Source organism: Fulmarus glacialis, unplaced genomic scaffold, assembly GCF_000690835.1.
Source record: "Fulmarus glacialis isolate BGI_N327 unplaced genomic scaffold, ASM69083v1 scaffold5676, whole genome shotgun sequence".
Lineage (NCBI taxonomy): Eukaryota > Metazoa > Chordata > Aves > Procellariiformes > Procellariidae > Fulmarus > Fulmarus glacialis.
Genome location: NW_009217365.1, coordinates 1,339 through 27,451, shown reverse-complemented (window position 1 = coordinate 27,451; position 26,113 = coordinate 1,339). Strand labels below are relative to the sequence as shown.

Below are 26,113 nucleotides of genomic sequence, written 5' to 3'. Positions count from 1 at the left end.
AGCCGCCCTGGGAAGGCGCGTCCGGGCACTCCCGCGGTCTGAGGTCGGAGTGGGGAAGGAGACGGTCCCTCGACCTGGCGCTTTGTGCATCGCGCAGGCCCCGGGGTACGGTGGCCAGGGAGAGCCTAGAGACCTTTGCCTATCCCGCTTGGGAAATGTTTCTGCTGGGCCCTAGTGGATAACTTAAAGACTCCCCTGGAGGTGTAGGTAGTGCCAGCGGGATGGGTTTTGATGTTCTAAGTTAATTACTTTTTGTTCTATCAATGGCAGGTTGTAATAGTTAAGCTCTTCTTGGGCTGTCATCTCTCATACCACTGCAATATTTGGAGCAAAGTGTGCTCTGTTTGAGGTTCATGATTTACCTGTGGAGTGGGTTAGGAACACGAGAGACAAATGCCCCAAGAGCGAGAGCTTGAAGGTGATGCCGGGCCCTAAGTAAGGGTTGTGTGTCTGATGTCAATAGAATGTAACAGAAACTTAAAAAAAATCTGCAGGGGTTACAATTCTAGGTCTGTAAATGTGGGAATTGTAAGCAGAAAAAGCTTGAACTGCTTGGCACTTTCCTATGTAAATGCTAACCTCATTTTGGAAAATTTCATAGTTAGCAAAGTTTTTTTTAATAGCAAATCTGTGGAATAGAGAACACATTTTCTTCAGTTAACTTTTGGCCCCAGGCCTTAAATGCCGTGGAGATAAGAATCAGTATTTTGAACCTGATGTTCTGTGAGCAATGTTTCAGACTTGAGGTCAGATTTGTTTATCTGCTGTTCCTGAGGTGTGTTATGTAGTTGCGTGTCAGTCAGGCTGCCGGTGGCTGCAGGCTGTTACGCCCAGGCATGTTGCATATCTGTAGCCTGACCCAGAGCTGACAGATCTGAATAACAGAGGCCAGCTCGATGGTCTGTAGTTAATTCATGATAATATGGGTATGGTGAGGAGATTGGTGGTGTGTCTCAATTTGAAAGACTGCTCTCATCTGCCTCTGCTGCCTGAGTTTGTGGACTCTGTTTGACATGACCAGGAAGATAGTTAGCTTTCCAAGTGTAATTTTTTGGGAAAAATGTTCATATCTACATTTTTTTCCCAACACAAAATAGTTAAACTGTGCTTATGGCAACTGAAGAAACATTAACATACGCAACTGTTTCTGTCTTCTTCCTGCCAGGCAGAAACGGGCATGCCTGTGCAGGAGTGGAGGCAGTCCTGATCCCGGAGGGTGGGGATCCCAGTGCCACCACGGCACGTGATACGGTGACACATAATATGTTAGCCAGGGCTAGGGAAGGATCTTCCCATCTTCTCTCCTCCTGATGTTGGGTGGTTGGTATGTGGAGGATGTTAATGTCTTAGATTCTGTTTACACCTCAAAGCTCGCTCTTGGCAACTGTAGCAGAGCCTGCAGCTCTAGGTAATACCTAATCAGTAATTTGTCTTATATGAGGAGACGATTTATTCCTGGAAGTATAAGTAAAGATGCCTACTTTGTTCTGATTTTTTTTTTTCCCCCTGGTCCCCATTGTATTTGGAGCCTCTCCAGAGGGCTTATCTTTTTTCCTAGGTGCAGTTCTATTTGTAATACCAAGCTCCATGTGGCAAAGCTAACATGTCTATAGTGATAATGCCAACATTCATGTGAATGTATTTTCAGTGTCCTTGGCGGAGGGGGAAGAGGGATCTGCCTATACTGGTTTTTGATTCTTAGTTTCTTGATTTCTGGTACACTTGTTGGGTCTAGGTGGCATGTTTAAGAAATCTTGCGGAGGAATGTGCGTAATAGTTGGTTTCTTTGGAGGAAATAAGAGCTTCCTTTTCAGTTCCTCATTCTACACACATCACAGACAGGATAATTTTTCTTTAGCCCTGGTGAAGCATTTCAGTTCTGTAACCCAAGGAAAAAAATAAGAGTAGATGAAATCTCTTCTAAAACTAACTACTTGAAGTGCATTATCTTCTGTAGATCTTGCGTTAGCCTTGGTGTAAATGGATCACAGTTACTCAGAGTGGTTCCTTATTGGGATGGGCAAAGCTGCTGTGGGAATTTTATCTCGCCTGCCCTTCCAGCTTAGAGATGCTCACAGGCAGGCGTGAGGTGATGTGGGGCTCATTCCTTCCTGCTGTCTAGAACTCCCTTAAAAGAAGTCCTAAACGCTCAGTTGTTTTCATACTTGGTAATGGCATCTTTTAAGCGATCTCTGTGGACCTGTGCCTGCCTGTTCTTGTCCTTTCGGTGTGTGAAACCTATGGAGGTGGTGTCTGACATCCTGCAAAAGAAAACAAACAAACAAACAAACAAAACTTTGCAGCTGAAGTAGTTTCCTTGATGCTTCTTTTGACCTGGCTGGATTTTGTTACGCTGAATATGATAAGAAATATGTTCTAGGGTAATGCTTGTCTTTAATGGCAGGTACTGTGGCTTGTCTGAATTCTTTACAGGTATATGAAAGCTGGAGGTGTTTTTAAGCTGACTCGGGAGCCTTAAATGCAGGATTGCAAAAAATGTCTGCATCATACCGCGTTACTTTGAAACATGTTATACAGCAGTTCAACCCAGGGGGAATGTAAATAGTTCCAGTTTGAGGAATAACCGTAAAAAACTGGGTGTAGCTTTTAACACAAGCACTAAATTTTGTGTAACTTCTTCAGCCAAACGGAAGTTAAGGTGTTAGAAGGATTGTCCTATTTTGAATCTATTTTGAGGTTTTTAATTACTTCATGACTCAAGAAGCTTTAAAGAAGTTCCGTGAGGGAACGTCTAAAAATTTCACTTTTTGATGAAATAAATATTGTACATAACTTAAGAACACTTTTTTCAATAGACCTCTTTTCCAGCATATTCCTTACATGCAGAACCTATGTCTCTTTTGGCATGAAGTGATACGTGATGGCCATACTTAGAGCCAAATTCTGTTTGCAGTTATGGCTGCATCCGTAAAGTACAATATTTTTGTGTGTTTGCTTGTAACATATTCTTGTGGCTGAAAAAGTGTAAGCTGCTACGTAATAAAAATGGGGAACCCACTCAAATCTAAAACTTCATAGACGTCTGCATACTTGTCTCTTTTTTTCCCTGCAGGCTGTTGTATCTGTTCAGTGATTGAAATGGTTCTAAAGGGATGGACAGTGTTGATGCAGAAGTGTGTTCATATTAGAGCCAGAATTTCTGACGTGGCTTGGACTTTGCAGGGCTACTTAGCTCTTAAGTTGAGCAAAAGCTCAGTGTACGTACAGATAAGTTTTAGAAACTTTACCAGTTTTCTTTACCAGAACTAATGTGTTCTCATGAATTCTTTCTAAAGATGTGTTTCTGCATCTTCTCAACCAGCACAAAGTGAACAAGGAGATTAATTGGATTAGTTAAGGAAATCATGTCAGGCTGGGGCTGAAGTATTTCATTCTCCTGTTTTTTTTAAATACTGTTATTCAGCGGCATTTGTGTCCTGTTAAGACCTGGTGGTTATCTAGGGTAGTTGAGAAATAGTCTTAATTTCTAATTTTTTAATTTTTGACCTGTTAGAGCTGGTATTCTGAAATAGTTAAAAGAACTATTCAGTACATTTGTTGGAATGCACAGAGGCTTTGAATTTGTTTTGTCCAAAAACTGTATTAATTGAAGGAGAAAAAAAGGGTTGTTGGGTAAGAGTCATTGACCTGAGTCTTTAGTTAGATATACAGGATTATTTTGTTAAAATTCTTCTAGTGTAAGACTACAAATATGATGGGTCAATGTATTATTTGACTTAAAGGTGTTTAAGTAGTATAGTGTGCTAAGGAGAAAATAAATAGGGTGGACGTCTGGTCTGGAGCATCATGAGGAGACAGAGTGAGGCTTGGTCGGCTTTAAAGAGATTCAGCTTATGAAGTCGAAAACTTTGGTTACATTGGATAAAGGTGGGAGAAAATAGTGGGTCTTTGTGACATAATTTGTCTGCTGTTAGGAAATCTTTGTTACAGTACACTATGTAGCACTGGTACCGTGTGTACCAGCTTTGGTTGAAAGGTGTACAGTTTTGCAAATAACGTGAATGGATGAAACTTTGCAAGTTCTGATTTAGTTTTAAGAATGTAACAAGTTATGTTCCAAGAGGTGGTATGACATTGATCAAATGCCAGAGTAGTTAATGTGTGTGATTATCTTTCTTTGCTTGCAGTGAAGGTGAACGACCAAGCCAAAATGAAAAAAGAAAAGAGAAAAGTGTCAAAAGAGGAGGAAATCGCTTTGAGCCATATGCTAATCCTGCTAAAAGATACCGAGCTTTTATTACAAATATTCCGTTTGATGTGAAGTGGCAGTCTCTGAAAGACCTGGTCAAAGAGAAAGGTAATGTACAACTCAGGTGGCCAAGTGATGTCTGTCATCTTACTTGTGGCTGACTTTGTTTGTAAACTTAAGAGTTGAAGTTCTGGGTGGACTTAGTGACATGAGTTTTGTAAAAGGTCGTCTTGAAGCCTTTCTGGGTGTTGCACAACATCTGCTCCCTGGCAGCCTTCCAGATGGATAGTTCCTTTATAGGCATGTTGGCATATAGCTAATAGTGCTTCATCGGAGATATAAAAGAGTATTCTTCTTAGGGGGGAAAAATGAGGCTTTTATCAGATTTTAGCCTTGACATGCAACAAAACGTTCTGAAGCATTTTAATGTCTTTTGGGTAATAAAGGTAGTTATTTACTGCTGATCTGGTGTGTGTATATATAGCTGTGTCCCCAAACTTGGTAGTGATTTGTGCTTAGATAAAGATCCATACTGCCATTTGATAGCAGTAAAATGTATTTAAGGGTGACCTGCAAAAAAGGAAAATCAGGTTTGTGCTTTGGCATGTGCTGCAACACAGTTAGGGCTTTGGAAATCATGTTCATGGTGTTCCCCCCTTCCCCACATCTATTTAACTGTCCCATGTGAATGGGAGCCGCCTTTGTTTGTTGACCTTAGCATCTTCATCTCTTGAAGAAGATGAAGAAATTGAGCTGACTACTCTCAGGTGGTGACAAGTCTAAATGTAGTGTTTTTTCTTTAAGCTGATGCCCAACTTACTAGTTTTCAAGTCACCTTGGAAATGCAGCGGAGTGGCAAGAAAATACTTGATTTCTCCATCATTAAAATGTCTCAAAACAAGTTAAGAGTAACTAATGCAACCATTCCTCTTGTGGGTCACTTCTAAAATACATAGCATCAGTCATAAATGTCTCGCAAAATAGTGATCAGTGTTCACTTGTGTTTGAACTAGGTAAGGGATGATAGTTAATGTGTTTACAAGGTGTGGCCTAATGAATGGGAAAACTAATTTCCAAAGGGTTTTAAAATGTTTGTCTTTGGAGGCAAAATGGAACTGAGTCTGCGTAATGAACTTCAGGACTATAAGCCCTGGGAAACTTCCATAATTAGCGGCTGTGCAATGTTGATGCTTGAGATTCAGCAATGGTTTTCTGTAATATGAAGAATTACAGTCTTAAAGACTGCTTTAACAGGCCCTAATTATGAATGGTCCCTTGCCTTAAACTATGCTTTCACTTTGCTACACAAGATACATTGGTTAATAGGAGTATCTGTATGTGTAGATGTCTAATTTTAAGTACTATGTTGAATTCCGTTCCAAGTGTCTTGTGGTTTCTCTCCAGTTCACGTGGATGGAAAAGTCCGGTGTGAGATTGTTTCCTGCCTTGCTGTTCAGCTACTCATTCCAGCAGATACTCCTAGGGGAACATTGAAACCTCTTCATTCTGTCTGCAGGGCTTGTTATGCTAAACATGGAGAAGCATTGTTCTTGGTTTTTGGGACTGCTTGTTCAAATACAACAGTTTAGATTTGCTGTGTAGTTGCGATTCATTCTAATTAGTCACTGATTTCTACCAAATTGGTGCTCTTGTGCTGTGCTTGAAGTTGCTCAATCGGTACTTCTTGATACAAGGCATAGTAGTTCCAAGAACCAGGAATGTGACCGTGGAAAAATCTAAACGTTAGAATTCTTGGTTTGTAAGTGTAAGAATTACAGGCCAAACGTTCAAGGTTTTGGGAGCACGTGAAACGGATCTGTACACAAAGGGTAAACATAGGCGTTTCATGACTGCTCCATCACTTGGCAGTCGTGAAGACTTAAGCTGTTAGCAGCAATGGCATAGCAGGTTGCTGAACGTAGGAGGAGTTCACCTCAATCGGCTGTTTTGCGTCAGTAAGTATGGTTTAGGAGACATGAGCTTTGAGGTCTGCTCATATTTCTGCAACCTGGTTTTTTCAGATGCGTACATCTGAAGTCTTCTAAAGGTGACATCTCTCTCAAGAGTAATGCCTTGGTTCAGTCATTTCAGTGTATTTGTTGGTGAAACTCAATTACAGGTATGCAGTATGACATAGTTATTAATGAAATAAAAAAATGTTCTTGTTTGAAACTCCCTTGTATTGGCTGACAAACACAAGGTTCTACTAAACTGACGTAATCAGCATTGATAACTGGCAATTGGTGAATGGCTTCAGGAGAAGAATGAGGCAGCAGTTCTTCAGCATGTAAGTGGAGTCTAAATGTAAACATGATTGAATGCTAAATAGCTGTCTTAATCTGTCCCCCAACGAATGGCACTGTCTTAGGGAGAAAAATAGTAATGCTTCATGGCAGCTGGCGTAAGTGAGGTGATACCATATGATAAAAAAGAACTTGTATTTGAATTTCAGATATTTATCAGTTCCTTTAGGAAATACAGAATTTTGTATTTTAAACCTTTTTCCTGACCAGAGTAGCAAGATGGCATACAATACAAGGAGAAAGATTAGCTGTAAAATGAGGCAATAATTATGTTCTGCTCTGTTGCAAAGCCGGGAGCAGTTGCAGTCAAGGCCGGGCTCATGTCACATTCAAAGATTCCAGGACACCCCAGGGACTCTTTGTGTTAGCGTGGTTGTACCCACGTTTATGTAAGGCAGAGCTGTAGTATGGAGCAGGCATGCTTTCCTCTTCATGTCAAAACCTGGATGTGTGAACAGATGTGAGGAAAAGAAGCAACAAAGCTTTCCCAGCTTAAACTTTCTGTGAAGAAGAGCAGCTGTTAAATTTCGGGTGCTGCCTTCTTTCTTGCTCCATCTGCAGAAATTTTTGGAACCTTTGTGGTCTCCTAAAGACATAACTCATGCTCTCTTGCTATTGTACTCGGTCCCAAATGTTAGTTGAGCACTTTTGTTACTTTGGTACTAACAGCTGTTACTCCAGTACTTGAAGACAGTTGTTACTGGAGAGTCCCCTGGATTTCAATGCCCAAGATTCTGTCACAGTGTGCCTGCAGACTGAAGTTTTAGGTGGGCAAAGAGAAAAGGATGAATAAGCAGTGTGGAAGTGCTGTTCCACATCTGACTTGCTCCCCCTTACTTTCAGTAGATGTGCTAATGAGTTGCTCTATTTTCATTGGCCTTAACCGTCTTTTCAAGGAGGCACTGTCCTTCATCAGTAGCTGCAACCAGCTTTTTTACTCCCTCTTTCCTGCCTGGGCTCTTAAAGAGCCAAAATTACCCATGTTTTTTTCCGGGTTCTCTCGTACAAAAGTGAGATTTCCCTTCCCCTACTGTAAAAGAATAGCTTGCGAACTCTTCTCTGTTTCTACTTTGGGAAGAATGGTTTTTTCCTCCCCTTTTAACTAAAGCTTTGTACATGTATAAAGTTTGTTTCTCTTCTCTCCCCCCAGCCCAAGCCCCCCATGTAAGTTTTTAGAGGTTGCCTTCATGAGCTTTAAACACTGTAAATGAAGGAGGAGCTGTGACCAATTCTGAATTGCCTCAGGTTGAAAGTATTAGGCTTTTGATGGCAGGATCCTCTTGAATCAGTCACATTGCTTGTAGTTCTTTACTTCTGAAGATGATGGGACATCCGTACAGTTTTGGTGATGTCTTGAGAGGCTTCCTTCTGTATTTAGTATTTACTTTCAACCCTGTAGGCCGAAGAAATTATGATATAAAGCATTTGCCACTTTTTCAGTTTCTGTGCTTTTCCTTTTGCTGAGACTTGCCTCTCTGCACCTTTCACGCCTTTCAGAGCTTCTTGGTTTGTCGCTAACAATTAAAATCATATTGCCCAACTTTAGAATCTTCAAAGTTGACATCTACGTCTAAGCTTGTTATCATAGTTATGTTCCCATGTATGTCTTTAGGGCCATGCCTCGAGTCACCATATGGACGTTCCTATCTGAGCTTCCTGAACAGTCATTGGAGAATATCTGAATGCTGACAGACCAACCTGGCTTGAATATCTTAATTTTCTGTGCAGATGAACTTTGGGAAGTGGATTGGGGGGGGGGCGGGAAATGACTGTAATGATAAGTAACACTGGAGATTCTGTTGGTTTGTTTTTCTGGTTATTGCGATGATTTCTGTTTTAATCTCTTTAAGAAACATCGAGTTTCTGAACTTTCTCAAGCGTGAGGCTTAAAAAACCAAATAAATCAGCCTGCTCTAAGTAAAGTCTTAAAGACACCATGGGGAACATGTTTCTTAATTATACTTGCATTGACTTAGAGCTAGTATTTTCTGCAAGTTTTATCTCCCTTTGGAGGCTGGTCCACTAATAAACTTAAGTTTCTTAAGTAACAATCTCTTGTGCTTGAATGAAATTTCTTCATTTGTGGATATAGGATATGTTTTCTGATATAAGCCAAGTGTTCTCTAGCAGAAAGAAAATCTGCCTGGATCACTGTGCTTTTCTTTTGCCCTCTGAAGCAGGTTTAGTACGTGGATATCCGCTGTTGGTACTTTTCCATGGCTTAATTGCCTATGCGCTATCGTAGGCTACCCTTGTCTGCTATTCTGCTTTATCCCCAGTGCCTGATGTTATGATATACTGTGGTTTGGGATCCAGAAAAAAAAAAAAAAAACCACAAATAAAACGTGACCCAGCATAGGTTGTTAAAAAAAAAAAAAGTTTCCTTTGCCAGCCTCAAACAATAGTCTCCTGGAAGAAGTGTCATGTTGAATCGTTTCACATATTTTTGAAGTGAAAAAATGCATTTTTATTGCAGTTGTTCTGTACTCTGGACTTGGTGTCTTGGATACTGAGCTTTACACTGTTTGTGGTGTTCCCTTCCCCCTTGCCTTTTTTTAATTTGGCTATTCAGGAAGTTCAGATGTCCTTTGAAGGAAAACAGCTGCTTCAAGACGTATATTTAGTTTTTAATATAGGTGTCTATAAGGCTTGAATGTGAAGCACTGAGCAAAATTGGCACATGCTAGATTTTCCAAGTGACAAACAATTGCTGCTGTGATAGACTCCTGGAAATCTTGTGGTTCAGAGGTCAGAGATTTGTTAAAAGAGTAAATGTTAAATCGTATTTAATATGTTATGTTTAAGCTTGGCAAACTTCTTTGGAAGTGTTTGTGTGGATCTGAAGTAAGAATTGTAGCTGAATTCGATTAGTGGTTGGGAGAGGAGAGTCCTCAATCCAGGGGCTCAGTAGTGTTATTAGGAGCAAAGTCACAGGCTTCTAACCTGTGACTTCTGGCCTCTGTGAAATGGAGTGGTTTTGTATTGTAGGTAATCTGGGAATTTGTTGTCTTACTACCTAAATTGTTGAATCACATTTGCATTCTTGATCAAAGTTTGGTTGGACTCTGGCTGCTGCTGTTGAGATGGATGGCTTCAGAATGTCTTGGTAATGCTGAATATTTGGACTTGGTGCACGGCTGCCATGTACCACCAAGGACTACTCCGGAAGGGCTGTTTACAGTGCAGTCCCTTTCACTACACAGAATGTGGAAACAATTCCATGTATACTACACGATCTCATACTATTCAGATTATAGGATGGAATTAATTTTGTTAGGCTTTATTTCAAGAAGTATTGTTTAGATAGTGAAGCTATGTATAGTAATTGAACGCTCCGATCTGCCCTGTCCCTTTCAAAGGGACTTGCTTGTTAGCCTCTCCAGTCTCAAACACTATAAAAACATGAATGGATCAGAATTTGTTTATTCTGTCTAGCTAACTGTTCTTTGCTGGAATGCTGATATTGCTAAATTATTTTTTTAAATAAGAAATGGAGATTAAAAAAAAGTAGTGATTTCATTAAGCATTCCTTTTCTTCCAGCTTTGAGAGGGACCTTTCAGGATGTTCATTTTGCATAATGACACTAGGTGTCCTATAAATGACTGGTCCTGTGGGAGGTCAGGCTGAACACTGTCCCTTGCTAAGAGGTAGACTCTTGAGTGTGAGACTCCAGTTGCTCAAAGTATGCTATCAATATTCAGACTGGGTTGTGGTTTCCCGTGAAGATTGTTTTCCACCTTTCAGATAATGCAACTTGGAGTCCTCCTGTCTTAAACTTAGGACTTCTAAAACCAGAAAGAAAAAGTAAAAAAATGTTTTCTTCGATGATTCTTCTGTATGCCAGTCACTTCAAAGGCAGCAGCCATTTCGGTAGTTGTATTCTGGAGGTACATGATATGGTTATGTGGTCATAAAAAGGCAATCCTAATCTTGTGAGGAAAGGTGCAGGTGTAGTTTTCCAGTGCGTTTTGCCTGTTGCTGTAGATGGTTTTGTCTTGAGAGCAACTATGGCAGACTGTTTAATACCACTTACTGAAGCTAAAAAATTAACTTTTTTATTGTGGCTTAACAAAAGGCTAAAAAACTGCTGAAATAAATAGTAGGCAGTTAGTGATCTCTTGGTCTCTTGGTTCAGTCTGACTCCCTTTTTGGAAGTTTGTCTTGAAATCCGGAGAAGAGCAAATAACTGTTCAAGTTCTGCACTATGGAGACGAGATTGCATACTATGTAAAGTAAAGGAAACTTTTTCTTGCAGACTTTCCCATGGATTTGGATTGCCTCAAGTAATGAGTGGGTACTAAAGATCAAGGAAACTGATATTGTGGAAATAGCTGGCTTTTGAAGTGGAGGAAAATCAAGAACATGTTTAACTGTTTTAAGACTTTACTGCATACCTGTAATTGTCCAGTTTTGTGGTCTAGAGAACATGGAGTGTTTCTGGGCTTTCTTATAAGGCAGAGGCTCCATACACGGTTGTTGATTGTTCTAAATTCCCATTGTTTTCTTGGCTTTTCTCCCTTGGTATATGTGTCGTCTGGAATCTGATTTGTAGTTGGTGAGGTAACATACGTGGAGCTCTTAATGGACGCTGAAGGAAAGTCAAGGGTAAGTGTTTGAGAGATTTCTTCTGTGGATTTTCTACATGACAAATGTAACTGTATGGTGGCGTGGAACGAAACGAAGTCAGGAAGGTAGAGAGTGTGTATACTTAGTGGCTATAATATAGGATTGCTTAAAGCTTCTTTTGGGGTGGGGAGGAGGTGGGATGGGGCCTTGTAAACAGTGTTAGGGTGGTCTTCCACTGTGTTCAGTTGGCGTTGGCTGTTTGAATGACCCATGGACCCTAGCAGTATGTATAGTGGTACGGAATATTAAAGTAATACTTGTGTTTTGGAAAACGTCACTGTAGTGGTTTGCTGAATTTGTAAGGCCAGTGTGCAAAAGCAGGTTCTGTAAACTACACTTCCTGTGCCAGTAAACAGAATTCAATTCCTAAATGTAAATGTATATTGCCTTCATAGGGAATCAAGTCCTTTAGTCCAGCGACAGTTTTTTACAAGGAAAAAATAGCAGGAGCACACTTAACTGTACTGAAGGATATGGATTTAGGGTGAGAGAATATGGCAAGGGTTTTGCTGTATGACAGAGAAGAACAGGTCACATGAAGCGTGTGGTATTTTTCTTGGAGAATCGGGACTTAGTTCTGTTTGTTACAACTTCAGAAACTACAGTTTAATCCTGTTAACGCATAAGAAATTATATCTTATGGATTTCAAGTATTGAAGGCTTTATTGGGTAAGATTACATTTATTTTTGCTATTAGGGCTAACTAATATGATTTGACTTTAAAAAAAAAAAGCGTTTTGTGTGTGTTTTGTGCTTTTACTTACTTTATTTCTTCTTTCTTCCCTCCTCTCTTTCCTGTTACTCGCCTGTGAAATCATCTCATCAGGGATGCGCGTAAGTTCACTTACGAATTTATAGCAAGAAATGAGGAAACTCTTAAAAAATAAGCAATGTTCTTAGATGTCTTGTATCCCCACAGTGTTGTTGAATTCAAGATGGAAGAAAGCATGAAAAAGGCTGCAGAGGTTTTGAACAAGCATAGTCTTGGTGGAAGACCATTGAAAGTGAAAGAAGTAAGACGTGCATCTGTTCTTTCAGTATGTTGAATTTGAAGGTGAAGGGGTAGTTCTTAGTCAAGATTTACAGCTGACTCATTTGCAGATAAGAATAACTGACAAAAGGCAGGACTCATCAAATAGGGTTTAAAAAAAGTCAACCTTTTTTACCATCAGCATGTACTGCTGAACTTGAGTTTGAACGTGATTATCAAGACTAAACTTGATTTAAAGAATAGGTGCTGATGGTAGCAGTGCAGAACTTGGACAAAGCAAGAATTTGGCTTTAACTGCAGGTATACTTTCTTGTTTAGTGATTTGAAGAAGAAACCTGCATAAGTATTGTTTGTTCTTGACTGCCTTCCCTTTTAATTCTGCATCATAATGAATGTATTCTACAAACAATTCTGTAGAATAAGCTGGTTTCTGAAATACTTCAAAGATTTATTTCCATTTTAATGGCTTTGCTATTGTCAACCAGTATGACATGCTTAAGTGTACCATGAGTTAATTCTTAACCATTGACAAGTTTAAAGTTTTATTCCAGCAGTTTGGAACCTGTAGCTGCATTGAAAGTTCAATTAAACAAAAATAAAAAGAGACTGACTTCAGTGTTAGCATTGACTCTTGGCCTTAGGGTAAGTGAGCTACGTTCTTGGCTAAGCAGGCTTCATGCCCTGCCCACTTAATGGTGGGGGGTGAAAGACGTCTGCATGAGTTTAAGATAGAGCATGTGTGCAGAAGGTCTGCCCTTAGCAACCCATTTCTTGCTGTAGTCTGAGGAGCACTTGGGAAGAAGGATGGGGACAGCAAGTGGCAGCACTTCTCAGTTCTGGCAGATTTTGTAAGTAGAGTAATGAATTCTGGGGGCAGCCTGCTTCTGGGTGCAAGCCATCTTCTGGCACTATTGACCTCTCGCTACCCTTTAAAAGAAGGAAGAGGTGAAGTGGAAGGTTAGAAAAAGAGTTGCACCTGGAAGTCATCAGGCACTGACTTCTCTAAGGGGACCTTGGAAGAAAAAGCTCTTGAGTGGGCCATGTCTGGGTCAGTTTTCCTGTTAATGATATACTGTTAGTACTGGAAGTCAGGTTGCCCTTTGGTATCAGTCCTTGAGAAGAGGTGGTTGTAATTTGCCCAACTCTTCATGAAACTGTTGTCATACTTGAATATTTCTGTCTGTATGACACAGACAGAACAGAAATGATAGTTGAAATCGGTGAAGAAGCATTTTACCAGTATTAGGGACTTTAGCAACACTTACCCCAGCCAAGTGCCCCAGTCTGACTGTGTGGAATGAATTAAGTTATCGTGGATGCCCATTAGCATCAGTTTTGCCAAGTGTCTGGTACATACCTCTCCTTGTTGGCTGTCTCATTGCTGAGGACCATGAAGGCCTTCAAATGACATCATAAAAATTTATGGCAGAATAGATAAAGCCCTTTGCTTGATCAGAAGACTTTAGTTTGTATGACAACCACTCTTGGCTTTCTATTGGAGCTAATCTGGTTTTAAGCAATACCTTATTTTAACAGTGAAATAGGAAATTTAAATTGAGAAGTGACTTGTATTCACTTTAATGTGTTCTCCACCTCAGACTGCTATGATTTTCTGTAGCTGAAATAATCATATGAAAGCTATCCTTTCTCCTGTTTCCAAAAATGTGCTATTGTTTAGTCTTAAAATTCAGATCAAGATTCAAATTAACTCAAATAGCTTTTATTTTTAAAGCATCTGTATTTCTGACTAATTAATTCTATTTGACATTTTACTTTCTTCAGCAGTCTTGCAGTGCTGGTGCATTTTGCTCACTGAATACAGTGTGACGTTTCCAACCTAAGTAACATAAGTTCACCTTGTATTGTGAAGGTGCTTACGTTCACTTTCAGTATAAAGTGAACTGACAATAATTAATCTTATTTCCTTCCTTGAATTCTTCATCCTATACTTCATGTTCTCTAGCATGTCCTAAAATCGTGAGATTATGTAGTAATAGGGGGATACATTAAAAGGTTTTTTTGGGTTAGAAAGCCAGCGTGGGGAAGAAAAAACCATTGCCCAAACCAATCTTACTGAGATTTTACAAACTGTATCTTGTCTTGTGCAAGTCCAAGTGCAAGGTAGATGAATTGTTGCATTGTTTTGAAGATGCTGAGAGTTAGCTGGCATTTGTTTTCCAAAACTTTCCCAATGCCATTCTGGGTTTATCAGTCTTTGGAACAGATGTAACTGTGAGGTTTATTGTTGGTATTGAATAATAGATAAACACTTTCAGCATCAGGGGAAGTGCATGAGTAGGAGTAGCTTGCTAACTTGAAGGGTGCTGGCATATTGGTTAAAAGAAAATAAACTAGTGGATGGCAATGATATGTGAAGTAGTTGGCTGGAGATCTATAGGGACCAGATAGTCCTGTATAAGGGGAAACCCCTTCTTCTTTTGACTGTTTTAGCCATGCATTTAGTGGAGTACAGAGGGAACCGAGTATGTTGTTTCTGTTTTTGCAGGATCCTGACGGTGAGCATGCCAGGAGAGCAATGCAGAAGGTCATGGCAGCAGCTGGTGGAATGGGTATTGGTCCAGGCCCGGGCGGCCCCGGCATGATCAATATCCCGCCTAGTATACTCAACAATCCCAACATACCTAATGAGATCATTCATGCCTTACAGGCAGGGAGACTTGGAAGCACTGTCTTTGTTGCAAACGTAAGTGCTGCGTAATCTGTGAACAGAATATCTGGATCTTAACTGAGTTAAATCTAACGAATTAGAAGAAAAGCCTTAGACTTTCAACTCTATTCCAGTAAAACTGAGTAGTAACTTGCTCTGTGGCTAGTCTTGTTGATTCTCTGTGCTAGTGAAGGTGTAAATTAAGATATATCGTATACATTACGGTGTCTGTTAATTTGTATTTTTGAACAAAGCCAAGAATGTTGCATTGAGCTCTGTAGCATTCTTTATGCTATTTAAATTTTATCCTATCTCTTTGAAGACTCTTTGTTTCTTAAGATCGCTGATATTGGGAAAGGAAATGTATGAATACTAAAGTTGTTTTTTGATGGAAATCTTTCTCATACTTGCAATATCACTTGTCTTCCAGTTGGATTACAAGGTTGGCTGGAAGAAACTGAAAGAAGTATTCAGCATGGCTGGTGTTGTGGTTCGGGCAGACATACTAGAAGATAAAGATGGCAAAAGTCGTGGGATCGGCACTGTCACTTTTGAGCAAGCTATAGAGGCTGTTCAGGCTATATGTATCCTTGAAGAGTGATGATGGAAAATAGTAGGCAAATAACTTGGTAAACAAAGCAGAATGAAAGTATAAATTGTAGTATTACAAGTGAGGATATTGCCATGTCACAGAAAGTCAAGCCATTGCAGTGGATGGAAGACGTAAGGAAAACTGAAAAAGAGAAAAACTTCCATCTTGAAAGAATTGTTGCTGTTTGCTCAGAACCATTAACAAAGTGGATTCTCTTTCTCACGTGGATATATGTATTTCTAGCCCAAAGACTAAATTTCTGTCCCTAGGTAGTAGCTAGTATTAAAATGCAATTTCTGAGGAAAAGATTTGTCTTAAATTCCTGTGGTGGAGGTAAAGGAGGAATGCAAAAATCCATTTGCAATGTAAGATGGCTTGACCTAGTGTGTTCCTCTGTTCCCTGTGTCCTTACACTGTGCAAGTGATGGTTTGCTACATAGCAATCTACAAAAACCAACAAAGTACAGATACTGTGTGCATTGATCTCTCAACTTGTGGCTATGCTATGGAAAGGAGGAAAATATTTCCCTCTTTCCCCTCCCAAAGTTTCTCTTTCTATTTGAATGTTAATTCCATTCTGCATGTGCACCTAATAAGTTAAGCCTTGTGGGAGCAAGACTTACACAAATTTCACATGATTCACTAGTGTGGCATACTGCAAAGTTTGGCTATTTGTTGATTTGGAAATGTTGAGAACTTTTGCATGTTTTCTCCTGTTTTGAACGGCTAAAGTTACTGATGAAACATTTAAACACCTAGGCTGATTTGGAGACACGTTTTGACTGATCTCTTAATGACCTTAATCTTAAGCAGAAGAGTATTTTTAACTCATGTTTTAATTTTAAAAAGCCATTCTTTGAATATTCAGTTACTTGGATTTCAAAGCTTTTTAGTTTTGGAGAAGGCAGAAGGATTTTTGATAATCTGAGAACGATAGCTTAAGAAGCGATGTGGAGAGGTGTGGTTTTCTGACTTTTGTACTCTGCATCAGATAGCACTTAGAGCTTTAAGACTTTGTGTGGTTCTAGGGCTTGAACAATGATCCTTAATGAAACAATAGCAATGTTTAATGGGCAGCTGCTGTTTGACAGACCAATGCACGTAAAAATGGTAAGTACGTTCAAATTCTTACTGCTTTTTGAACTGGTAATTGTGCTCCTGATTTTGGAAGATGTGTGGTTTCAAGGTTGGGTTGAAATATGGGGGGGAGATGTATGACTTGCCTAACTCCTAGTGATGTCAACTCACGCCATGGGGGAAGGTTAATTCTGATTATTTTGCTAAAAGACAATCATAAATACAGTGAAGATTGCTTTAGCTTTAAGTTTCTGTATTTTAATTTATTAAAAAAAAAAAGGCAAGAAATAATGTCTGTCTTTTCTCACAAACTTTAATGTATTGAATTGTGTTTAGGACGAACGAGCCTTTCCCAAAGGAGACTTCTTTCCTCCGGAGCGACCCCAACAACTTCCTCGTAAGTCTCTCCTGCATGACTGAACATGTTGTGTTTTTTGTTTTGCTGTTCAGCAACTGGGGCCTGATCCCAGCCCCAGTAAGACTCTGTTTCAAACTTTGGAAAGCTGGAATCCAAATGGTCTGAATAATACCAAAGGGGGAAATAGTAAAGAAGAGCTGCTCAGCCTTGTCTTTTTTTTTGGATACTTCTTTCAGCTCATAGGTAGAAGCTTGTCTTAAAACAATATCCCATTCACGTTCTCAAGGCTTCCAGATCTCTCAGTTGCAATTCAAAGACCCTGATGCCTTGTAAAACTACTGTTAATAGTGGGGTTTAATGGAAACATAATTAATCAGTCAATAGGGAAAAGTGTGCCTCCTTTTACATGATGGTATTCTGGGTATCTGATGTTTTTCCTTCAGTTGAAAGAGCTGAATTGAGGACCTGAGAATCTTCCAGGCCTTCAGGTTTCTAAAGGGGATCCTATCAATGTATATAAATGTCTAAAGGGAGGGTATAAAGAAGAGGGAGCCAGGCTTTTTTCAGTGGTGCCCAGTGACAGGGCAAGAGGCAGTAAGCATAAACTGAAACACAGGAGACTCCATCTGAATATAAGGAAACGTTCCTGTGAGGGTGACTGAGTACTGGAACAACAGGTTGCCCGGAGAGCCTGTGGAGTCTCCATCCTCGGAGATACTCAAAAGCTGTGTGGACATGGTCCTGGGTAACCAGCTCTAGGTGACCCTGCTTGAGCCAGCAAGGTTGGAGCAGATGACCAGAGGTCCCTTCCAACCTCAACCATGCTGTGATAAGATACTGAAAGTATTGCACAGGAAGAGTCTGGGTTGGAAGGGAAGAGCTAGAGGCAGGAGAACACAGGCTTGATTTGTTTAAATACAGCAAAAATGTAAAGTGTGGCTGTTAACATAATCCTGTTAATTCAGCCAGTTGCTGTTTTTTTAGGCATGGGAACCAAACCTGTTGTGTGCTGCTAACTCGCACAATTTTAGCGATCATCAATCAATCCATCCTTTAATTAGTTCAGTTTTCTGTGTATCTGCCAAAGCTTTATTCAGCAGCAGTATCATTCATGGGTTTTATCGCTGCCTTAACTTTCTATAATGGTATACCTCTTTTTCAAGAGAAAGTCATTGGGTTCCAACTTAATTATCCTTGTATAAAACTCAACAAATACCAATGGAAGCCTGTTTCTTGGCCTTTATTGGGGCGGGGAAGGGATATCTTGTGTTGTTTTAAAACAAGATTCAATGCTTCCTGTGTTTATTATGCTGAGCTGTAAATGAGGAAATCCTCTTCTCATAGGCAGAGAATGCCATTAAGCTGTTGTTTGATGCAAGTGCAAGCAGAGAACTCTTTCTTCTTCATTAACTATAAGGAAAATATGAAGGCCTTTTCTTCTTTCTTTGGACTGGGGAATCCTTAATTCATTTGGGTACAGGAAGATTCAAAATTGTGCGTGGGAATGATATACTTTGTTTGCTCAGAGAAGAGGCTGGCTGTGTGCTCTGAATTCTATAGGTGGCTATCATAATGATAGGTTGAACTTTGTGGTTAAATTCTTACCTACAAGGGAAGAACCTTGGCAAAGGTGGAAATAAGCCATTTGTCAATCAAGGGTAATATTGCACAAAGGTTAGAAGATCTTTATACTAAATTGCCCACTCTATTCTCCTTAGATTGAGGAGTTGCACAAAATAAGCAGTGTTCTAGCCAGTTATTTTTCAGGAGTCAGCTTAAAACCAACCAAACAAGCAAGTTTTCTCAGCAGTAAGATGGAAAATGGACGATGAGAAAAAATACTTGAGATAGTTTTTAGTATATTTCAAGACACATCTACTCTGGATTTACTATACACTTTCATGCTTTACGTACACACCCCAAAGTGGGAACACAGCAAGCTTTTTGGAGAATGGAAGTCAATTACTTAAGAATAAAACTTGCTGTTTTGTCAAACTATGGAAAGAAGGCTTTTTTGATATCTGAATATTTTCTTCAGATGGTCTTGGTGGTATTGGCATGGGATTAGGACCTGGAGGTCAACCTATTGATGCAAATCATTTAAACAAAGGCATGGGAATGGGCAACATGGGACCTGGAGGTAAGAAGATTACTCCTATGCTTTTGTTTCATGAGAGCTTTAAGCTATGTAGAAGGTAGATAGCTTTGTTTTGCCTACACAAAAAGTTGAAGTGTATTAGGAGTGTTAAAGCCAAATGAGTTTTTGTTGAGCTAAGTAATGAGCTTGATAATGGAAACTTGAATTTAACCAACTGCTCCATTTTTTTTTCACTGTGGTCAAGGCACAGCTCTCATTTTCTGACTCTTGAGCATGAGCAGCAGACACTGCAAATATACATTAAACTTTAAAAACCATCTGTCACTTTTAACACCTATTAGTGGGCTTGCAAATCTTTGTTTAGGATATGTTTAAATAGCACAAGTTTTAAAGAGCCACCTAAAAAGTAGCACACATTCAGCTTTCAATTTATAAACGCCTATGGGTTTTTCCCCTTTGCTGCTTTATTTTCTGAGAAGGAATGTTGCAATCTACTCAGTTATCACATGTAAGCTCTTCAGTCCAGAGGGTGGACATGTTGTATGGTCTCTACTTTTACAGCCAGTCTAATGGCTGAACTTTTGTAGAATTACGTCTGCTATATAAAGCTTTCTCTTTTATTTTGAGGAATGGGAATGGAAGGCATGGGCTTTGGAATGAATAAAATGGGAGGTAAGCTGTGTTTTTTAACATGTATATAACTTGGGCTTTCTGAAAGTCATGTAAACTTAGCCATATATGTCTAGCAGGCATTTGTGTTCTTTGAACACAATTTAGTACTTTGAACACAGTTAGTCACCAATTTAGTAATAACTTGTTCCTTTTTGAGTATTAATAAAGCTGCTGAAGGCGTGTGGGGAAGGGTTAATACCTGAGATAAAACATGACCAATGTTTTTGTCATGTGCCTTGTTGAAACTGCCCTTGGCTTAGGAGATACGGTGACCAAATTCTGACCAAATTTTGTTTTGTGAATGTGTGATACAGAGTTGTCTTGGTGCCTGTGGAAATGTTCTGTGAAAGCAGCTTATGTGGGTAAAGTGCAGCGTTAAGTTGAAATGCATTGCTAAAAGAATCCCTGAAAAATATTTTCTTTTAGGAATGGAAGGTCCTTTTGGTGGCATGGAAAACATTGGTCGCTTCCCAGCTGGAATGAACATGGGCAGAATGAGTGGTAGGCATTAGTTTTTGTGTATCCAACTCCTGACTTGTGTTCTCTGAGAGTGTAACACTGGAGCGACTCTCTAGACTGGTCATTTTCCTCTTCTAAGCTTTTATTGGAAAAACTTAAAGCTTACAGCTGACGTGGTGTCCACAAATCACTCATGGCCTCTGAGCTGCAGAAAACAAGTGATTCGTTGAGGTTGTCTTGAAGGGCTAGTTTAGAAAGAGATAAGCGGTGCTCTGTCTGTATTCACCAGAAGGACTTCTCCAGCGCAAAGCAGCTGCCTCAAATGTGTTTGTCCATATGGAGATGAGTCTTGCTTTTTGTTGTTTTTTTTTGGTCTCAAGAAGACATGATAAAATGGTCAGGAGAACATAATAAAAAACTTGCCTTGCTGTTAATCTTTAAAAATTATGTCTGTATTAAAACGTTCTCTCAGGAGCCATTTAAACACCTTGAGGAAGATCTCAAACTTAATCTTTTCAGAAATGGATCGTGCCATGGGTGGAGGATTTGAAAGAGAATTTGGAAGAAATGAAATGGGAATGTCTCGTAGTTTTGGAGAGACCTTGGAGAGAGGAATAGGTAAGTACACTAAGCTAAGTACTTTTACTACCTGCTTTTCATGCCTGAACTGTACATAAAAATCACGCGTGTTTTGTTATAACAAAACAGGCTATATTTTCTGTGTACTTGCTGTAATAGTTTGTTTTTGATCAAACTCCCAAGAGCTGTACAGAACGCAGATGGATACACTAGTAGTGATCTGTGAGGCTGTGTAATGGAATTTCAGATGCGACAGGAAACCTTCTGACAGTCTTAATAGACTGCCTTGTGTCTTGAAACTTCATGCTAAACTTCCATATACGTGCGTGGCAAAGAGGAAGGTTCTGAATGATGTGTGACCCAGTCCTGTCACTAAAACATAGTCTGCGGCCTAGACAGTAGGGAGGAAAAATAAGGTGAAACCTCAATTTCCTTCCCTTCCTCCCAGACATTTTAGGAATCTGGTATAGACTCGCACATCAGATGACTGAAGAGAATGCCTTACTGTGCAACTCATGCAGCACTAAAATGGACACTCTTCTGTTGGTCTTCCCTTTTGAACCCCAGTGGGAAAAGGAAGACTATCAATATAGCAAATAACTTGGTGTAAAATATTCCTTGAACTGAGCAAGGATAGTGCAGTGCTGTTCTGTCTGTAGCAGCTTTGAGATGGCAAAAGGTATTAATCATGTTTCGTGGGAAGGTTCAGAACTAAACATTTTTAATGTCTTCTGTGAGCATCTGTTCTGTGTGTGTACAGCTTGATTTAGCCAGTTCCCAAGATTGCTCTGTTACTGCTGTTCTCTATTAATTTAATATAACTTCACTTTTAAAGAAAGTGATACAACGCAGATGACTCTTTATAAAATTGGATCTTGTATGCAAGGAAAGGTGATCTTTTTTTATAAGTAATTAAAAAAAAGACAAAAATATCCTTACCTTAAAATTAAGGTTGCAAAGCAAATACAGCTTTCAAAAAACAAAAAGCACTTAAAGCAGCAATTCAGTTATGGTAACTCACTGTGGTGTGTGGGGGGCTTTTTTTTAATAGCATAATACAATAAAAATAGTTTTGAGGGAGATAATCTTTAAATAGATAAGCAATATTATGCATTAAAACACTTTTCAAAAAAGATTACTGGAAGACTAGGAAAAACAATATTTTTAGAGTGTCAGCTTCTCTGGCAGTTATCCATTTTTTTAAATGCTACTGGTAAGATACTAAATTTTTTTTTCAGTGAGAACAAAGTCCTGCTCCTTCCCACTGCCTGTATAACGTTTAGCTTCCTAGCAAGTTGCCCAGTGACTCTCTGGAAATATGGACTATTTCAGTAATGAAGTACTCAAAACGGCAGAATTTCTGAAACAAAGCTGAACCCAAATATCTCAAATTAGGCAGACCTCCCCCCTTTCCCAGTTTATAGAATTAATTTTATTTGCTTAATGACTGAATCACAACATTTAATAACCAAGAGTTGGCTCTGCCTGCCTGCACAGGATTAGCCCTTTTCTGAGAGACTAAAACCAAACGCACAATGCTGCTGGCTTTCAGCTGAAGAAATACTAAATGTTTATTGCTGTTGTTTCTTCATTTAAAAAAAAAAAGAAGCAGCCAACTTGCTTGCACAAGTACAAATGTCACATAACCCAAAACCATTCTGTGTTATTTAAGGTGCTACGGAAGCTCGAAATACTGAAGCAGGATGTGTGCTGTTCGTAAATGTGGTTGCTTCAGTTCTCTTGAGCATAGGCTCATCTTAGGGTTACACATCTTGTTTCTCTTCGTTAAACATATGTAGATAATTTAAGTACGCACTTTCTTCAAGGCTTTTTCCCCTCAAATAGGAATCAAACTCAACATGATTTTTTTTTTTACAGTGCTGCAGTGCTAAACTTGATTTGATAGATAAACTAAGATCCTTCGAACAACAGCAGAATGGCCTAAACTATAGGGGAGTGATCCTCCTCCTGCAGGAACTTGAAGACTCTGTAGCAGGGTCAGGACAACTCAGTCAAGGGATTTTATGTGGCAGATACAGAAACCCTATTCTTGCTTGTGTTTTATGGCACAAGCAACCTTTTTATATTTCTTTCCACACTAAAAGGCCAAGCATGCTGTGTGACTTTATAATGGTCATTCTGCTGTGGTTCTTGTGTGGAATTTGCTTTCTTTTTCTTGGAGTTCTGGCGATAAGAGGGCTCTTAGGTTTGGGCAAGCTTTTATAAAAGTCTCTCCCTGGCTTGGCAGAAGCAATCTTTGAGTTGCATGGCACGGATGATGTGGTTTCATTCCTCTTCCAAGCAATCTGTATTTGAACTGTAATTTCAGTTACTAAATTACTACTCTTGCTGTGTAATCCCCAGGGTACTGCACAGGACAGCTAGCAGCTAAGACTGTATTTAAAATACTACTTTTGCCACCTGATCTTCTCCTAGGTTTGCATATGCCTTCAAAATTTTCTGCTTTGTTTTTTCTGGAAGGCTTTCTTTGTGTGTGCAGAAGTTAAGCTCCTTAGTGAAGGGATAAACTTTTCTCCATCCCAGCTATAGTATGTGGTCTGATGAGATGACTACTCCCCTAAATCATGTGTTGTAGTCATGATGGTCTGCGTAATCGACAACAGTATTCTTCTTACAATCTGAAATAAAACTTTTGCTTCATATTCTGCAGCAACAGAGCACACAGTGTGCAGTCACTGTTCTGAATGATGATAAAGCTTAAAGCATTTCAGCAGTGTAAGCATGCATTAGTTGCTTTTTTTTTGTCCCTGTATGATTACTGATAATTTGTGTGTTGTGTTCCAGGTGGTGGAAATGCCAGCATTCCTGGGATTGAGAGGATGGCACCTGGCATTGATCGTATGGGCTCGGGAATAGAAAGAATACCTTCCGGGATGGGGCATGGGATGGAGAGAGTAGGGTCAGAAATAGACAGGATGGGTCTTGTTTTGGATCGCATGAGCTCCAACGTGGAGCGAATGGGTTCAGGAATTGACCGAATGGCCCCTCTGGGCATAGATCACATTGCTCCTAACATTGAGAGGATGGGCCCAGCTATTGAGAGAATGGGTTCTGGCATAGAGAGAATGGGTTCTGGAATAGGCTTTGGTATCGAGAGAATGGGTGCTGCCATTGACCGTGTTGGCACCACTATGGACAGAATGGGATCAGGCGTAGAACGTATGGGTTCTGGCATGGATAGAATGGGTATAGGTATGGAGCGTATGGTCCCTGCTGGAATGGGAACTGGAATGGGTCAGGTCATAGAGAGAATGCCAGCTGGTTTGGATCGCATAGGTGCCACTCCTATGGAAAGAATAGGAATAGATCGTATGGGTGCTGCTAGCATGGAGAGAATGGGCTTGGAGCGCATTGGAGCCACTAATATGGAAAGAATGGGTCCTGCTATGGGACAGGGCATGGGAGCAGGCATAGATCGAATGGGACTTGCAATGGGAAGCAATTTTGAAAGAACAATGGACATGGAACGTGGAAACTTTGCAGGCAATTTTGCAGGCTCCCTTGGAGGAACTGGAGGACCTGCAGCTGGGGTGGCCAGAAAAGCCTGTCAGATATTTGTGAGAAATGTGAGTAGCCTTCTTCCTACCTCTCTTTCCTCCTGAAATTAATTGGTACTGACATGTTGATCTCATCTGTGCTCGGTTGACTTCAGTCAGGATATCTAACATTGGGTGCTGCCAAAGGTGGAGTAGGTAGGGTTTTGTAAGTTGAAGCCATTTCCTTAACAGGAGAAGAGCTCTATGCATCTGTAAATGAAGATGCTGAACAATGGCTGTCCCCAGGTGGAGGACATGTTTTGAAGAGTTGGCAGTGCTTGCAAGTTGTTCAGCAGATCCTCAGTAATGGTCTGTTCTTTTTTCACAGCTGCCTTTTGATTTTACATGGAAAATGCTGAAAGATAAATTTAATGAATGTGGTAAGTTACTTTATCGCTGGTAATTACTCTGAGAATTGAATATGAATTAAACAGTAACTCCTGCCTCTTTATGTCTCTGACACTAGTATCTTAACTAAAATTTCACTCAGACTTACTGAAATACTAGATCTTAATATTGACAAGTGTTGACAAGCAAGAGTTCTGCAGTGTTGGAAAGAAATAAATGCCTGGCCAGTTGATAACCCGGTTAACACAGGCTTTTTCTAAGCATTTGTTCCCTTCTCCATCTCAGGGGCTGGGTTTATCATGTGGATAGCCTCTTTGTAGTTGCAAAAAAAAATAGGAATAGAGCTATGGAAGTCCTGAGAACCATTGAAAAGCACCTGCACAGATTCTTTCTATCTAAATTAACATAGTTGTCTGGGAAAACTGTTCTTAAAAAAAATACCTGAAAAAATTCTGAATTCAGCTACTGGCTGTTGAGGTGTGCTGCTCAGCTTTGGGGAGTTTTTTCATGGCAGCGGTTGCTGTGCCCAGAACTTGCTCCCCAATATCGTGTGCAGCTTGTCTGATGGCAAAACCAAGTCCCAGCCTCATCAGTTATGATGTGAAGTGTGAGTTGACAAGTTGGACGCGGCTTGTTAGCTTGTGCTTTGCTCCGTTCATCTACTTCTGATGCTGCTGCTTGAGTGAGAATTGAGAGAACCAGTCTGAATTAATTAATCTCAACCAAGAACACTTCTTTCAAACAATGACTTGGTAAAGTTGTCCTGCAGCTTTAAGTTTCAAAGTAATGTTAGCTTCTAAAGGTATACTTTCTGTGGCTTAAGGTGGAGAATTGTGATTTGATAGTTATGTGGTACCTGCTAGGTTAAACGAGACCCTTTCTTTTCTTTTTAAGGTCATGTGCTGTATGCTGATATCAAGATGGAGAATGGGAAGTCTAAAGGATGTGGTGTGGTTAGATTTGAGTCCCCAGAAGTAGCTGAGCGAGCCTGCCGTATGATGAATGGGATACAGCTTCGTGGGAGGGAGATTGATGTGCGAATTGATAGAAATGCTTAAGTAGTTGCCTTTTTAACACTGATACCAGATTTTTGAATTTGTATTTTTTCTTGTTAACCATTTTAATTTGACTGGATGTAAAGGTGTTAAAACAATTCAGTTGCTTTCTGGAGTAATTTTAATTACTTTTTTAACAAATGGATTTCCATTTTACTGTTTTTTGCATTGAAACTGCAATGTGCACAATCTTTTTTTGTAGTTGTGGCATCTTGTTGACATTACAGATGTAAACAGTATGACTTTGATAATAAATGCAAGTTAAAGATTTCAGTCACAGCATCCGTTACTGGCAGCACATCCTATGCTTGCAAAAATATCTGTAAACTGAGCTCAGTAAGCTAGAATTTGTATTCTCTTGTGAAGTGTCAAGAAAGAATGTTCCTCTTGGTTGTCAGTTTATGACGGTATGAATCGGTCTTTAAAATGATGCATTTGCGCATTTGCATTAGCGTTGGAATGTCTTCGGGGTACAGGGGGACTTCCCTCTCCTGTATTCAGACCTAATCGATGACCACT

The 26,113-nt window shown here is 39.8% G+C and overlaps 1 protein-coding gene across 2 annotated transcripts; it reads left to right on the top strand.

Annotated features, from left to right (window-relative positions):
• The first annotated feature begins 4,154 nt into the window (after nucleotides 1-4,154).
• Nucleotides 4,155-25,867, top strand: HNRNPM (heterogeneous nuclear ribonucleoprotein M). Of its 2 annotated transcripts, XM_009579628.1 has the most exons (15): nucleotides 4,155-4,318; nucleotides 11,067-11,119; nucleotides 11,967-11,974; nucleotides 12,060-12,153; nucleotides 14,638-14,835; nucleotides 15,230-15,383; nucleotides 16,452-16,501; nucleotides 16,805-16,865; nucleotides 18,865-18,966; nucleotides 19,552-19,596; nucleotides 20,023-20,097; nucleotides 20,575-20,673; nucleotides 23,440-24,221; nucleotides 24,520-24,571; nucleotides 25,434-25,867. In XM_009579628.1, the coding sequence occupies exons 2-15, from the start codon at nucleotides 11,096-11,098 to the stop codon at nucleotides 25,595-25,597; spliced, it is 1,908 nt and encodes a 635-aa protein (XP_009577923.1). In that variant the 5' UTR covers nucleotides 4,155-4,318; nucleotides 11,067-11,095; the 3' UTR covers nucleotides 25,598-25,867. The 2 variants fall into 2 exon arrangements, with proteins under 2 accessions (XP_009577923.1, XP_009577925.1); XM_009579630.1 differs by lacking the exon at nucleotides 18,865-18,966.
• The last annotated feature ends 246 nt before the right edge of the window (nucleotides 25,868-26,113 follow it).